The 16,304-nt window shown below is 36.8% G+C and overlaps 1 protein-coding gene across 1 annotated transcript in view; it reads left to right on the forward strand.

Annotated features, from left to right (window-relative positions):
• DYNC1LI1 (dynein cytoplasmic 1 light intermediate chain 1) overlaps positions 1-13,899 on the forward strand; it is a 35,499-nt gene extending 21,600 nt beyond the window's left edge. Inside the window, exons 6-13 of the mRNA XM_070575894.1 lie at positions 1,841-1,934; positions 5,035-5,170; positions 5,762-5,873; positions 8,697-8,756; positions 8,862-8,906; positions 9,570-9,690; positions 10,652-10,807; positions 12,956-13,899. Of these exons, the coding sequence (XP_070431995.1) occupies positions 1,841-1,934; positions 5,035-5,170; positions 5,762-5,873; positions 8,697-8,756; positions 8,862-8,906; positions 9,570-9,690; positions 10,652-10,807; positions 12,956-13,068 (837 nt within the window). The 3' untranslated portion in view covers positions 13,069-13,899. The remainder of the gene's footprint in view (positions 1-1,840; positions 1,935-5,034; positions 5,171-5,761; positions 5,874-8,696; positions 8,757-8,861; positions 8,907-9,569; positions 9,691-10,651; positions 10,808-12,955) is intronic.
• Positions 13,900-16,304: the final 2,405 nt, after the last annotated feature.

The following is a 16,304-nucleotide window of genomic DNA, read 5'->3' on the forward strand; positions in this document are numbered from 1 at the left end:
TAGAGGTTCTGATAGGATTGCTATTATCAAAATTCTGTTAATTTAATTCTGTCACTATATACACTTGATAATAAAATCAAATTTCCTTTAAAAATATTTTATAGTTCAAATTCATCTTTTCCCCATTTGATACTAAGTATTATATCTTTGCTGCTTATAAGTCATGGAATAGTTAAGAAAATGACAGAATATATAAACCTTTTTGAGATCTAAAATTATTGCATGTAAAATTTGTGCATATAATTGAAGGAGGGTACACAATTTCCTTATCTTTGGAATAAAAATGATAAATTTTAAATCTAGCTTGTTTTACTTTAAACACTACAAAAGTTATCAATAACAAAGGAATGGGGGGATAGCATTTAAATAATTAAGGTAAAGTGTTTATCTGCTTTTCAAGTGGTGATTTTGGCATAGTTGTTATTTATACCTTTACTGTAGAACTGTTTTTAAACTCCCACACTAGAACCCTTTTGTGTGTGATTTGTTCTGTTTTGTTTGGCAAAGAGCTGTTTATGGGCAGCTATTTCCTTGTTTTACATCATAGTTTGCCTCATAAAAAGCTATCTTATTTTTCCAAAGGAAAAATGTTAAGCTTAAAGGGACCTGAATCAGTATCAAATGAATAATATATTTATAAAATTTTCAAGCCAGAAGAGATTGTCTGCTGTATTTCATGGAAGCTAAGACACCGTCAGTTGCACTTCAGTTTAAGAGTTTTAAAATGTATAGGGGGCTGGGAGAATGTCTCTCTCAAGATGGATGAAGAATGGTGGTTCAACTCAGGTTAAACACTGGAAACTGAGAATTCAGAAAGACTAAGTTTCTTGCCCTGGGTCCACGTCCTCTTATTTCAGTTAAAAATCACGTTAAGCTACCATGCCTCACCAAAAGTGTTGCAAGTTAACAATGTAATAACTATAAGCATCTTTAATCATTTGAAATAAATACTCTCAGTGTTCTATAAAATGGACGAATGTGCTACATCATGATTATACAAGGAGACCAAGGAGACTCTGTTCTATGGGGGGGGGGGGGGTGTATGAAATATATATGTATAAAACAGAAAATCACATATCAATTTTGACCCCAAACTAATGTTAGGTGTATAATGAACATTATTAAATGTTTACTTTTGGGTTTCACACCTTCACTTAAGAAAGGTTTTGGTGAAGTTATTTGGATAGCATGATGTGTGAACATGACTTTATTTTTTTCCTAACATTTTTTTGTCACAAGCAGAATTCAGAATTGTTTCATTGGTTGTACAGGTGGCATTTCAAAAATAGCCTGTAATTCCCTTTTTTTTTTTTTTTTTTTTTGCTGTTGATAAGAGTGAATAAAAACGCCAGGAAAAAAATGAAGGTCAAATTAAGAGTTATCAGGTAAACAGAGGAACAAAGAGGAAGTAGTGAGAGGTGCAGACTCCCTGGGTGTGAAATGGCTTATAAACCTAGAATAGATGTTTGGATCTTAAAAGCTTTGTTCTAGGACACAAGTAGTTGAGTTAGCAAGTGTGACCACCCATTATAAGCTTGTCCTGGTATTCTTCATTCGTTTATGTACTAAAACTTTCTCTTTGGTGTTCTCACCAGATTCAGTATAACATAGAAGTCAATGCTTTTTAAAGAAATAAAATTATTCATTAGTCTTAAGACTCCAAGTCAGTCTCTACACAGATAGGAGCAGTTGATATTCTAGGTCCCACTGTTCAGTCATCGTATCAGAGTGGTAGTTTCGTGATATTCTTCCCCAAAATTGAACTGTTTAAATCATTATGTTTAATTTTGATTAAAGTTAATGTTGTATTGATCTTTTTAAAATTATTTTAACTCAACAGTGTGATGCCATTAGTGTATTGGAGAAAGAACATGACTACAGAGATGAACATTTTGATTTTATTCAGTCACATATTCGGAAGTTTTGTTTACAGTGTATCCTTTTAATACATTAATTGGTGCAATGTACCTTACATGTTTGTATTTGTTTTTTAAAGTAAAGGAATTGATGGACTTTAGAAATTCCATAAACTTTTTTTCCTGTTAGCTCTGTTTGGAAATGTCATTTTAGTTCCCAAATCATTTATATCTGGGTATTTTGAGATATAAAAGAAAGTATTGAAATATATAACTGATTTGCTCTTTTTTTTTTTTTAAAGATTTTATTTTTTCCTTTTTCTCCCCAAAGCCCCCCAGTACATAGTTGTATATTCTTCGTTGTGGGTCCTTCTAGTTGTAGCATGTGGGACGCCGCCCCAGCGTGGCCTGACGAGCAGTGCCATGTCTGCGCCCAGGATTCGAACCAACGAAACACCGGGCCGCCTGCAGCGGAGCGCACAGACTTAACCACTCGGCCACGGGGCCAGCCCCTGATTTGCTCTTTTTAAAGTACTATGCTTAAGAAAAATAGCAGTCTTATGTGGAAAATTCTAATAAGTTGGCATTGTGAACATTCTGATTAAAAACCCGTATTCAGGGGCTGCCCAGTGGTGTAGTGGTTAAGTTCTCGTGCTCTTCAGCGGCCTGGGGTTCACGGGTTCGGATCCTGGGCATGGACCTACACACCGCTCATCAAGCCACACCGTGGCATCCCATATACAAAATAGAGGAAGATTGGCACAGATATTAGCTCAGAGCCAATCTTAAGCAAAAAGAGGAAGACTGGCAACAGATGTTACCTCAGGGCCGATCTTCCTCACCAAGAAAAAAAAGAAAGAAAGAGGTGGTATTTATTGGGGTAGGTTGTGGGGCAAGATCAATATTTAGGTTTGTGTGTTCTCATTTTTAATGTGTTTTTAGTATGTTATCATTGCCATGTGCAGTCTAATGCAGGGTTTCAAAATCTGGCTGTGACCATAAGACTTACTGAGTTGGAACATTCCAAGGTGAGGCTGGAGATTCTGTACTTTTAAAAAGCTTCCTGGATGATTTTGATGAGCACAAGGTTAGAAAACCTGTCCTAAGGAATCTTGTCTAGTGTAGGTTGCAAAGACTAGATGAGCTAATGAATAACATTTGCAAGTAAAAGAGGATAAAATGAGGGTTGTAAGTGAATGCTTTTAAGAGAATTTATATTTGAAAACTTAGTCACAGTTTGAGTCGGAACACTAAATAGAGCTGGGCTCACCCACCCCTCTTGGATCAAATATTTTGCATTTGCATTCCCCAGCCAATGGTTTTAGGTCTGAAAAGTAAAGAATTAATATTAGAAGTAGATCGTAGTAATAAGTGACAAACACATGTTTATAGTGTCTGCATTTTTTCATTTTCATTATGGGCATTTAAGGACCAGTTATAGAAAGCGTAGTAGAATCCAGTCGCTTTTGACACTGGTAGTTCCATTTCCCCTTTTTTCTTCAGTGCTTTGTCCTCTCCATGGCCCTTTCTCTTCTCGTGTCACATAATGGTTGAGTTGGGTTGAATTAAAGGGTGTTTGTCTACATAAGAGTCTTTAAAAAGAAAACAGCGTGAGTAATTGAAGTAGGTGTCTGTAGCCTTTTTTGTTATCTCTGAAGATTTAGAAAATTTGGCAACAGTCTCTTTAAACATTTATTTAATGCTGTACTAAAAACGTAAATACTATAGAAATGTAATCAGGAAGGAGACTGTCCAGTAAAATAATCACAGATATAATTACATAGAATTAGAGTGGTTGATTTTAAAAGAATACAAATGTGAGAAGTCACTTCAAGATAGTGAGATGTGTGTGTGTCAGGCACCAGTTCAAAATCATCTTTATTTTTAAATTTAAAAAATTGTGATTGCAATTCAGATTTTTCAGCTGTAGAAATCTAGATCATCATAAATTGGTTCTCATTATAAGGAAGATCATTAATGAAAAGTTCACACAATTAAGCTTTTTTAAAAAATTTATTTTTATTTTTATTTTTTTATTTTTTCCTTTACCAAAGCCCCCCCCACCCCATACATAGTTGTGCATTTTTAGTTGTGGGTCCTTCTAGTTGTGGCATGTGGGATGCTGCCTCAGTAGGGCCTGATGAGCGCTGCCATGTCCAAGCCCAGGATTTGAACTGGCGAAACCCTGGGCCTCCAAAGCAGAGCACGCAAACTTAACCACTCTGCCACAGGGCTGGCCCTCACACAATTAAGCTTTTACGTAAGATTATGATGTTTATTTCTACCAGGTTAAGTTTTATACTAAGTTAAGTAGTAGTTAGCAATCAGTACCACTTTTAGGTTCATAAGCCTCAGTTCATGTCCTAGAAAATACCTCAGTTCAAAGTTAGACCATTCCCAGCATTTCCTCATGGCCTATGTCACCGTCTCTCTCAGGACACAATGGCCAGCTAGAGCATGCTCCTCAGCAGTGGTCACTGCTGATAGCCACTCTGACCACATCATCTGTCAGTGGTCACATTGACCCTTTTTCCACAGGCCTCTCTTAATCTTTTGATCCACTATATCTCTTGGACAAAAGGTCAAAGTTAGGATCTGCTTTAATTAATACATCTTCATGTGAGGTAGTCTTATCTCAGGTTTTGGTCATGAAATCTGTTTTGCCTTGGATCATTCCTGAAAGCTTCCTCACTGTACCTGTTGGTTCATCTTCTCTCAAGGGTGGATCTCCTGAGCTTTGTTCCCAAAGTCCTAATTTCTGGGATTAGTAAAAATGACTAGTGACACTAGTGCAATCTGTTTCTGTTGAAAAGGCAAACAAAACAGTTGTTGATAAATAATAGTCCTACTTCATGAGGTTTAAGGAGATTAAAAACAAAAACAAATTGTGTCTTCATGTGCTTTAAACATGGAGGTAGTAATGGTGTCAGTATTAATCAGTTTACCTCTAGTGTCTTGGCTTAATGAGACTTTTGCTAAGTCAGTTATGTACAGATTGTTTTATTTGCATTTTAGCCTGTATGTATCTTATACTTCTGAAATTCTTGATTACTATATAATATACCTTTGGAAATTATTTTTGAAACTAATATGCATGTAAATGTTAAGCTGAGAACACAAAATTTTATGGTACCTATTCAAGGAATTTGTCCAAAAATTCTTTAATAATACTATTCAGATGGTGCAGCACTTATTTACACTTCAGTAAAAGAAAACAAAAATATAGATTTAGTATATAAATACATTGTTCAGAAACTATACGGATTTCCCTACAAGATTCCTGCTGTTGTTGTGGAAAAAGATGCAGTATTTATGTAAGTATACTCTTAAATACATTATTTTATTATGTATTGTGGCTATGATTTGATGGTGAGTTATCATTTTTGGTTTTGAGGTGACACCAGTAGATCTTTCCATGATGACTAGGTGAGAATCTGTTTCTAGATTGTTTTGTGTATAACCTGCCTTATCTATTTATCATTGCCTTGTAGATTTACTGCTGGCCTGAGTCCTTTTCAAAAGGCCTTGCTGTCGTAGCTAAATTATCTTTTGGGTGCATATACCAGTGTATCTACTTACTCTTTAATTGGTTGTAATAAATAAAGGACCTAATGTATAATCTAGACATGCTTTTAAAAAGTTACCAGAATAAAATTGGGAGGTAATAATTAATTACCATCCTCCCCCCAAAAAAACTAATGGCATTTTTAAAATCAGGAAGATTGGTAATCATTTTAAGTAGGCATTAGTAAACCATAACTTGAGCATTATAATAAAAAAGCTGATTAGTTTTTCATACGTTGGTGAAATTTAACTTCATAGAAATGTTCCCTTTGATATGATCATGAAATGCTTGGGAATTAATCATGTGCGTTTGAGAATTTATCATGTGCGTTTCTTTTCAGTCCAGCAGGGTGGGATAATGATAAGAAAATAGGAATACTGCATGAAAATTTTCAAACATTAAAAGCAGAAGATAATTTTGAAGACATTATAACTAAACCACCTGTCCGAAAGGTAACAGTTTTCAATATATAGTCTCAATATTTAGGCTTTTAAACTGAGGGGGAAGTCCATAACTTAAAATTGTAGTTAGAAAGGTAAGGGAGTCCTTTTCTATAATGGGATTTCTAAGTGTGATTTGGGTGTTTTTAAGGCACAATTCCAAATAAAGGTGTTTTATCAAAATATAAATCAGCTGTTCAGTTACTGATCGTTAGTTAGCCTTTAGCATATTTATAGTAGCAAATTTTAGTGCAGGTTCCATTTTCTAATGGAAATCATGGATTGGCATGAGGGAATATGTAGCATCTTGATAGTTTGAATAGGTAAAAGTTGTGAACTTTCCAACCCAGAGCTCAGCCAAAAGCCAAGAAAACATTGCTAGATTAATTTTATTAGCTTCTATCTATTGAGGCAGATCTTGGATCTTCTCCACAGTCAGTAGTTACCTACGCTAGCCCACAGCCATCCAGAAGCTTCCAGTTTCCTGTGTTTGATTTTAGTTTTGACTGTTACATGTCATTCTTATGACTCTGAAATCGGCTTCCAGAAGGTGCTCTTTTTTCATGTGTCTTGATTTCATGTTAAGCAGTATATGATGTTCTACAGTTAAATATTATAGATGTTTCTGGAAAGTTTTGTAAAAATGAGTGCATATAATACTTCTCACTGACTTTTAATTTGGATGTGTTGTAGGAAAAAATTTTGATTTAACATATAGTAAGATTCTTACTTAAGAATCCAAATATTTACATTGAGCATCTGTCTTCTGTTTGTGGGTAATTAGAAATAAGAAAAGTAACATCAAATGAAGAATCAGTTGCTATAGCGTTTAGTTTGGATATCTGTTAAAAGAAATGTGCATATCAAAAAAAGGGCAATTTTCCCATTATCTTTTTTTAATATGTTTTTATATATATATGTATTTTTGTTTTTTAAAGATTGACACATGAACTAACAACTGTTGCCAATCTTCTTTTTTTTCCCTTCTTCTCCCCAAAGCCCCCCAGTACATAGTTGTGTATTCTAGTTGTGAATGCCTCTTGTTGTGCTATGTAGGACACCACCTCAGCATGGCCTGATGAGTTGTGCCCAGGATCCAAACCTGCAAAACCCTGGGCCACCGGAGCAGAGTGCGTGAGCTTAACCACTCAGCTGCGGGGCTGGCTCCCCATTATCTCTTTTACCAACAAAATTGTGCTTTGTTTAAGTTGTCTTTTATTCGTTCCACAAATATTACTGAGCACCAAATCGGGCACTGATTAGGTACTAGGTGCTGAATAGGAGGGTGATGCCATAGTAAATCAAGGGGCCGGCCCCGTGGCCAAGTGGTTAAGTTCCCATGCTCTGCTGCGGCGGCCTAGGGTTTCACCGGTTTGGATCCTGGGCGCGGACATGGCACCGCTCATCAGGCCATGCTGAGGCGGCGTCCACATACTACAACTAGAAGGACCTGCAACTAAAATATGTACAACTATATGCTGGGGGGATTTGGGGAGAAAAAGCAGAAAGAAAAAGAAAGGATTGGCAACAGTTGTTAGCTCAGCTGTCAATCTTTGAAAAAAATAGTAAATCAATACAGAAGCCATCTCTCAAGTGGTGATAAGTGCCGTGGAAGTTAAGCAGGGTGAGGGGAGAGGACTAGGGTGGGGAGAGATGCTGTTTTAGGAGTGGTTGGGGAATGTCTCTGGTAAGAGGGGAGAATGTTGAAGGCAGAGGGAACAGAAGGTACCCAGCCCTGAGACAGGAGTGTGCAGAGGGGACCAGAGAGGCTGGAAGAGAGCCAGGAGGAGGGCCAGAGTAGTAGAAGATGAAAGGCAGAGTTAAGATCTTGTAGGGCCCTATCATTAGGCTGCAGTCAGGACTTGGGTTACATTCTGAGTGGGATGGAGAGAGAGAGAGAGACTGGAGGGAGAGTTCGAGCCGAGGAGTGATGTAATCTGACTTCACCTTTTAAAAGGAGCGCTCTGGGGGCCGGCCCAGTGGCACAGCGGTTAAGTTCACACATTCCACTTCGGCGGCCCAGGATTCGCTGGTTCGGATCCCAGGTGCAGACATGGCACCGCTTGGCACGCCATGCTGTGGCAGGCGTCCCACGTATAAAGTAGAGGAAGATGGGCACAGATGTTAGCTCAGGGCCAGACTTCTTCAGCAAAAAGAGGGGGATTGGCAGCAGATGTTAGCTCAAGGCTAATTTTCCTCAAAAATAAAATAAAATAAAAATAAAAGGAGTGCTCTGGCTACTGGGTGGAAAATAGACTGGGACAGGTCTTGTACTGACAGTAGAAGCAGGAGACATTTGCTACTCTTTTTTCCTAATTATTCAGCAGATAGAAAGAAGAGCCATTATATTTTTATTTCAGGGAAACCAGGGGCAAGCTGCTTTTCCATTCAACTGGGATATTATTGGTGCTTTTAAAACACCTAACTATTGTTTAGTAGATTTTATAAGCATGGTTAATATGCCTATGACTCTAGGATTGTGCTGTCCGATACAGTAGCTACTAGTCACATATGGCTTTTAAATGTAAATTAAGTAAAACTAAATAAAATTAAAAAATTAGTTCCTCACTCACACTAGCCACACTTCAAGTACGTAATAGCCGTAGGTGGCTGGTGGCTGGCACGTTGAGCATCGCAGAGACAGAACATTTCTCTCCTTGTGGACAGTTAGTGGACAGCTCTGCAATAGGGGCTTGGGTAGGGCAGCTCACCCATGTAAATATGGGTAACGTTCATATTCTTGAATTTTTAAAAACTTTAGTCTAATCTTAAAAAGTAAGTTGTAATGGGTTTTAGCATAGTATATCAGACTTATTTATACATTGCTCATTTCAGTTTGTTCATGAGAAGGAAATTGTGGCAGAAGATGACCAAGTGTTTCTGATGAAGCTACAGGTAAGAAATTGCATCAGAAGCAGACTTAGTATAGTTATATTTTCTTTAAAAATATTGCAATACATGCTGTGAATGTCTAACCTAGAATTCTTTGGTGTTTTTCAGTCTCTTTTAGCAAAGCAGCCACCAACTGCAGCTGGAAGGCCTGTGGTCAGTATTACAAATTTTGGCAAAATTATTAAAATGCAGTTCATGTTGTTTTAGTTCTTTTTTTCTTAATCATGTACGTGTCTCATATGAGTGGGCTTTGATATAAACTTAAATTCAGAATTCTTCTGAAATTTGTGAGATTTTAAAAGGTAGACTTCACTCCCTTTTCGAATATTTAAATTGCAAAGATCTATTTTGCAACATTTCTTGTGCATCAGTTGCTACGCTGAACCATTTGTGTGTGTTACTTTATAAATCCTCACAATAGCCTATGAGGCAAGTACTATTATTTGACCCATTTTGCAGATGGGAAAATGTAGGCTTTGGAGAACATCGTCACTTGTCTGAGGTTATACAGCCAGTGGGATGCCAGTCCAGATTGGAACCCAGATCTGACTCCCACACTTACTCATAACCACAGCTCATTGTTCAGTATGTTCTTCTTTTTTCCATTGAGGGGAAAGTTAGTATTCTAAAATATGATGGGTATTTTCTAATAATGAGGACACAGTTGCTAAACGTTTTTGTCAATGGCCTGCGATGTAAAGGTATCAGTAGAACAGATGGGGGACGATTGCAAAGTAATTTCTTCTTATAATAATAACTTTTGTGAAGTTGGAAGTTTCAAGTTTTTATAATTATAGCTTTCCTGTTTTTATATAGGATGCCTCACCAAGAGTCCCGGGAGGCTCCCCTCGAACACCAAATAGATCTGTGTCATCCAATGTTGCCAGTGTGTCACCCATCCCTGCTGGGTCCAAAAAAATTGATCCAAACATGAAAGGTACATTTCTCTCTTTCTTGGAAAAACAGCACAGTACATTTTTTACAGTAGGAAGAAATCTACCTGGAATCCCACCTTTTGCCATAGCTATTTTCATTTTTGTGCAGTAGCTTCTAGTCTTTCTCTCTGTAGATAGAATCTCATGGTTAAACTGTGAACCATTCTGCAATATAGTCTTAATATATCATTTGTGTGATGTGAACTTTATGAAAGCTTTGTGTCGTGTTTAATTATTCTCCTATGGTAGGTAATTCAAGAAATTTGTATTTTTACTATAATAGATTATCTGCAATTACTATAAAGAAGAAAACTATGCAAAATAGTTATTTCTGTAGGAATAATTGCCATAAGTGGGATTAGTAGGTCAGAGTGTGTACATTTTTATGCTTTGTAATAATGTTTTTCGAATAGATTGTTCAGTTCCATCATCAACATTGGGTGATGCAATTTTGCCACAACCTCCTCGGCATTCTTTCAATACGAACTAATAAGAACTTTTCCCCTGCTATTTCCTTTCTCTTTGTATTTCTCTTCTCTGAGTTGTTTATTGCTATCCTTTACGCATTTCTCTCTTGGAACTTCGACTGGTTTTCATATAGGATTAGGTAACTTTCTGTAATACTTGAGGCAAATATTTCTCAACAGTTATATTTTTGAAGAGCCCCTTTCAAAAGGGAGATATATTAGCAGCTAACATCTGTTTGTTTAAAATGCTTTTGGCCTTTTAAAAACAACATTCTAATTTTCTAATAATCTTACACTCTTAGAGGTTGCTCATATTTTGTTTTATATATGGGTAAATTAGAGAAAAAGTGACCCAGCCTCAAAAGATCAAACTGGACTTGACTTGTAATATACAGCTCTTAAATTTTGTCTGTTAATGTTTTCTATATGTGATTGCTATGATAATAATTTATAGAAAAATCTAATGTTTTGAATGAATTTTTTTTTTCTTTAATAGCTGGAGCTACAAGTGAAGGTGTCCTGGCAAATTTCTTCAATAGTTTGCTGAGCAAAAAGACTGGTTCCCCAGGAGGCCCTGGTGTTGGTGGTGGCAGCCCTGGAAGTGGGGCTGCAGGTGGAAGCAGTGTTTTATCACCGTCTGCCAAAAAGTCAGGTATAGTTGCCTGGAGCTTTAAGACAAAAAACAAAGACAAAAACAAACCAGCTTTATTGTGATACTATTTACGTACCATGAGGCTCACTCATTTAAAGTGTACAATTCAAAACTTTTAGTATATTCACAGAGTTGTACAAACCATCACCGTAATCTAATTTTAGAACATTTTTGTCTGCCCAGAAAGAAACCTATAGCCTATTAGCAGTTTCTTCTCTTCCCGCCCAGTCCCTCAGTCCTAGGCAACCACTAATCTACTTTCTGTCTCTGTGGATTTCCGTATCTGGAGATTTCATATAAATGGACTTATACAATATATACTTTCTTTAGCATAAGGTTTTCTGGGTTCATCCATGTTTTAGCATGTATCAGTACTTCATTCTTTTATATTGCTGAATAAAATTCCACTGTGTGGATGTGCTACATTTTATTCATCCATTCATCAGTTGATGGACATTGAGATTGTTTCCATTTTGGCTGTTAGGAATAACACTACTATGAACGTTTGTTTTTGTGTGGACAGATATTTTCATTTCTCTTGCGTATATACCTAGGAGTGGAATTGCTGCATCATGTGGTAACTCTACTTTTAAAACTGCCAAAGTGTTTTGCAAAACGCTGCTCCATTTTACATTCCTAACAGACGAGGATGAGGGTCCCAGTTTCTCCACATCCTTGCTGGCATTGGTTATTGAGAATCTTTTCATGTGTTTGTTGATCATTTGTGTATCTTCTTTGGAGAAATGTCTATTCAAATCCTTTGCCCATTTTCAAATTGGGTTGTCTTTTATTGTTGAGTTTTAAGTGTTCTTTACATATTCTGTTTACTAGACCCTTATCAGATGTAGAGTTTGCAAATGTTTTCTCCCATTGTGCTGGTTGTCTTTTCACTTCTTTGATAGTGTCCTTTGAAGCACAGAAGTTTTGAATTTTGATGAAGTCCAGTTTTATTTTTCTCTTGTTGCTTGTGTAAATGCTGTTTAAGATTTTATTTTTCCTTTTTCTCCCCAAAGTCCCCCAGTACATAGTTGTGTATTTTTAGTTGTGGGTCCTTCCATTTGTGGCATGCGGGATGCTGCCTCAGCATGGCTTGATGAGTGGTGCCATGTCCATGCCCAGGATCCAAACCAGCGAAACCCTGGGCTGCCGAAGCAGAACACGCAAACTTAACCACTCAACCATGGGGCCGGCCTGTAAATGCTCTTTAAACAGACTTTTAACCCATTCTCCTTTTTTTTTTTTTTTTTTGAGGAAGACTGGCCCTGAGCTAACATCCATGCCCATCTTCCTCTATTGTATATATGGGATGCCTACCACAGCATGGCGTGTCAAGAGGTGCCATGTCTGCACCCAGGATCCGAACCAGCAAAACCCAGGCCACCAAAGCGGAATGTGTAAACTTAACCACTGTGCCACTGGGCCAGCCCCCATTCTTTTTTGATCCTACCTTCTTGCCACCCTTTTCACAAATAAAGCCAGCTCCCATTTTTCGAACCTTTTATGGGTTTCTGGGTATAAATTGAAGTACTTCTTGGCTTTTCCCACTGCCAGTTCAGAAGATTAAGCTTTCTTAGAACTGCTAATTTAGTTACCATTCATTCATTTTTCCAGATGCCAAAATTTTATTTTCTCTTTTACTGTCCTTGCTATCCTGTGCCTTTTTAAAAAATACCTTATGAGATTAAATGATACATGCTAGTTTTACTTCCATTTGGTAACAGACCCCACAATTTAAAATGAGGGCATTTATTCATTTTATTTATTTATTTTTTTGAGGAAGATTAGCCCTGAGCTAACATCTGCTGCCAGTCCTACTCTTTTTTTGCTGAGGAAGCCTGGCCCTGAGAGCTAACATCCATGCCCATCTTCCTCTACTTTATATGTGGGACGCCTAGCACAGCATGGCTTGCCAAGCAGTGCCGTGTCTGCACCTGGGATCCCAACCGGCGAACCCCCTCTCCCTGAAGTGGCGTATGCACACTTAACTGCTGTGCCGCTGGGCTGGCCTCAAAGGACATTTATTTTTAAATTAAGGGTGTTTATATGATTTGGTATGCTAGATGAAACCATTGGCAATTTTTAAATAAAGAGAGATTGGTGAATAAGGTAATTTGACATCTAAATCTTGTTTCTTTTACTTTAATGTAGGCCAGAAGCCTGTCCTATCAGATGTTCACGCAGAACTGGACAGAATTGCACGAAAACCAGTTACAGTTTCTTCTACAACATCTACATCTCCTACAGAAGGAGAAGCTTCTTGAAGATACCAAATAAAGCCATTTATTCAGTTTTCTGGGATAATGTAAACTTGCCTCTGCCTTTTCCTTCAAAAGTGGAATTGGGAACTGGAGTGCTTTTTCAGATGGACTAAATTTATGTCTTTTTGTGTGTGTGTGGTTTCCCATTTTTGTAAAAGGGAGCTATACAGAGGAAAAATTAATCTACACTATGTAAGATTGCTGTTTGCATTGCCACTTTGCATAAGGAAGTAATTTTGGGTTTTGAAAAACTGCAAATTTATAGATCTGAAATACAGCCATGTGATCATATTCTAAAGGCTATTTAAAACAAATAGGAGAGTTTAGGGAAGAGCATAAAATAATGTGCTTTGGGCGTTTGACTGACTTGGAAATCCAAGCTTATTTTAATTAAGACTATTAAAATCATTTTTTAAATTATGAGTTAGTTTTGTTGGAAAAGAGAAAATGATCAATGTCAAATTTTCCACACCAACGTAAATATACCACCACACATGGAATATGCGAGAGAACTATCACATAGCATTTGATACACACTAGTCATTGTCTCAATCCATGATCCTGTACGTTGTCATCAAAATATGATTTAGAAATATTGGCCAAGATTTGTTTCTTTAACTGAAAAGAAAGCACACTGTCTAAATGTGTAAAAGAAAAATGCAGAGGTTATTAAAATGTAAAGAGGTAACAGTCTTTGGATTTGTCTATATGTAGAGACAGAGAGAGAGATACCTCTCTCTCTGTCTCTACATATATATGGCTCTGCCTTAATATACCCCTTTTTTGTTTGTGACTTTCAATTGTAATCAGTTAATAAAGTATTTATTCTCTGCATTCAGGTTCAAATAACTTGTTGCATTCTATTTAAATTTGTATTTATTACATAATGAATAAGATTTGTTAGTATTTTGAAGTGTTTGATTTAGTAAGATTGTTAAGCATTCTGGTCTTCTTTCCAAGAAACAAGTGAGTACATGAGATTCACTATCCCGTAAGTTTCCTTAAATTGGGAGTTTACCCTGATCAACCCATCTCCCCTACAAGCATGTCTCGAACTGCAGGATTGTATGTCACATTCCTAGTAGACAAAAATATATAACCTTTTATCATTATTTAATGGGCAGAAGCTGTTTTAAAAGCTTGGCAAATGCACTGACACACAGCTACTCTCTTACAGGTGAGAACACCTGTTAGTAGTTCCACCTTGTCAATACTCAGTTTTCAATGCTTGTTTTAGAACCTTCATAAGAACAGTCTGATCTTGTTGAAATTCAACTAAAAACACATGTGCATTGACCTATTGAGCCATTTTAAATAATTGGAAAAAAGAAGTACCCTTTAAATTGGTCTTTGTTATTACTTTAAAATATAGTATACATTTCAAAGATTTTTTTCAACAAAATGACATTTGTTGTCTACTATGTAACGTAATCCTTTTGTTATGACTTTTAAAATCTGTTTTAGTTTTATATATTTGGTTCCTAATAGTTCAATAGAAATGTAAAAATATATGAGATGGTAATAATTTGTTTCAGGGTGGGAAAAACTTAGGGTGTTCATGGGCATTGAAAAATTAATTTGTAAAGTCATTTTGTTTGATAACAAAGGAGATGAAAAATGCCACTGATACAATCCTTAGTCTAGAAAGGGTTTTGCAGTCATGGTGATGTAAAGACCAACTTTTCTAAACTAGTAGTTAATGAAGTAAGTGAAACTAATGAAAGAGAAAATTGCAGACTGTACATCATGGTGTGCTTGATGTGTCTGCTGTGCTTGCATGTCTAAGCCAACTCATCATTTTTTTCTGTGTGACATTGGAGATGTACTAGAAAATCCTTGGAATTAACTGAGTTGTTACCTGAAATTACTGTAATGGTTCACTTTGTATGGGATTCAGTTTTAACTAATCTAAAAACCTTGTGTTTACCATATTTAGACCTTAAACTTACTTTTGTACCAATTTTTTCAAGGAAATTTGATTTTAAACTACTTAAATTGTTTTTGTTTTTAAGCACTTTTTATTGACGTATTCAATACAGAAAAGTGTACAAGTTACAGGTGTACAGTTTGAAATATCACAACGGGACCATGTGTAACCAGGACCAAGATCAAGAAAGAGCATTACCAGCACCCCAGAGGCTGTGTGAGCCCTCAGTCAGTACTCCTACCCATCAAGTAACCACTGTCTTCATTTCCAAAGCCATAGATAGATTTTGCTTATTTTTTTTTTGAAAACTTTTTGCTTTTATTTTTTTTCCTTTATTTTTTTTCTCCCCAAAGCCCCCAAGTACATAGTTGTATATTCTTCGTTGTGGGTCCTTCTAGTTGTGGCATGTGGGATGCTGCCTCAGCGTGGGTTGATGAGCCGTGCCATGTCCGCACCCAGGGTTCGAACCAACGAAACACTGGGCCGCCTGCAGCAGAGTGTGGGAACTTAACCACTCGGCCACGGGGCCAGCCCCTAATTATTTTTAAGCTTTATATAAATAGTATCTTAGAGTTTATATTCTTTTTATGCCAGACTTCTTTCAGTATTAGGTCTGTAGTTCATCCGTTTTGTTGCATGTAGCAATAGTTATTCATTCTCATTGCACCATAATATTCCATTGTGCAAATATGCTGTAATTTATCCATTATGCTATTGATGACTATATATTAGTTTCCTGTTGCTGCTGTAACCAAATACCAAAGTTTAACGGTTTAAAACAATACAAATTTATTATCATTCTGGAAGTCAGAGTCCAAAATCAGTCTTACTGGACTAAAGTTAAGGTGTCAGCAGTGGTGGTTTCTTTTGGAGGCTCCAGGAGCGTCTCTTTCCTTCCTTTCCGGCTTCTAGAGCTGCCTACGTTCCTTGGTTTGTGGTCTTCTCTCCATCTTCAAAGCCAACAGCATCTTCACCTCTCTGCTTCCATCACATTGCTTCTCACTGATGCTGCATCTTTTGTAGTTGTTCCAGTTTTTGGATATTCTGTTCCTTCTTTTCAGTCTCTTTTTTCCTCAATTGCTTTTTAGTTTTGGAAATTTGTATTAGCATCCTCTAGCTCAGAGATTCTTTGCCCCACCATGTCTGGTTAACTAGTGAGCCCTGGAAAACATGCTTCACTTCTGTTGGGTTTTTTGTTTGTTTGTTTTTTGTATATAATCTCTAGCATTTCTTTTTGATTGTTAGAATTTTCATCTCTCTGCTTACAGTACCCATCTGTTATTACATGCTATCTACTTTTTCTGTTAGAGCC

The sequence above is a fragment of the Equus przewalskii genome, chromosome 15 (genome assembly GCF_037783145.1).
Source record: "Equus przewalskii isolate Varuska chromosome 15, EquPr2, whole genome shotgun sequence".
Taxonomy (NCBI): Eukaryota; Metazoa; Chordata; class Mammalia; order Perissodactyla; family Equidae; genus Equus; species Equus przewalskii.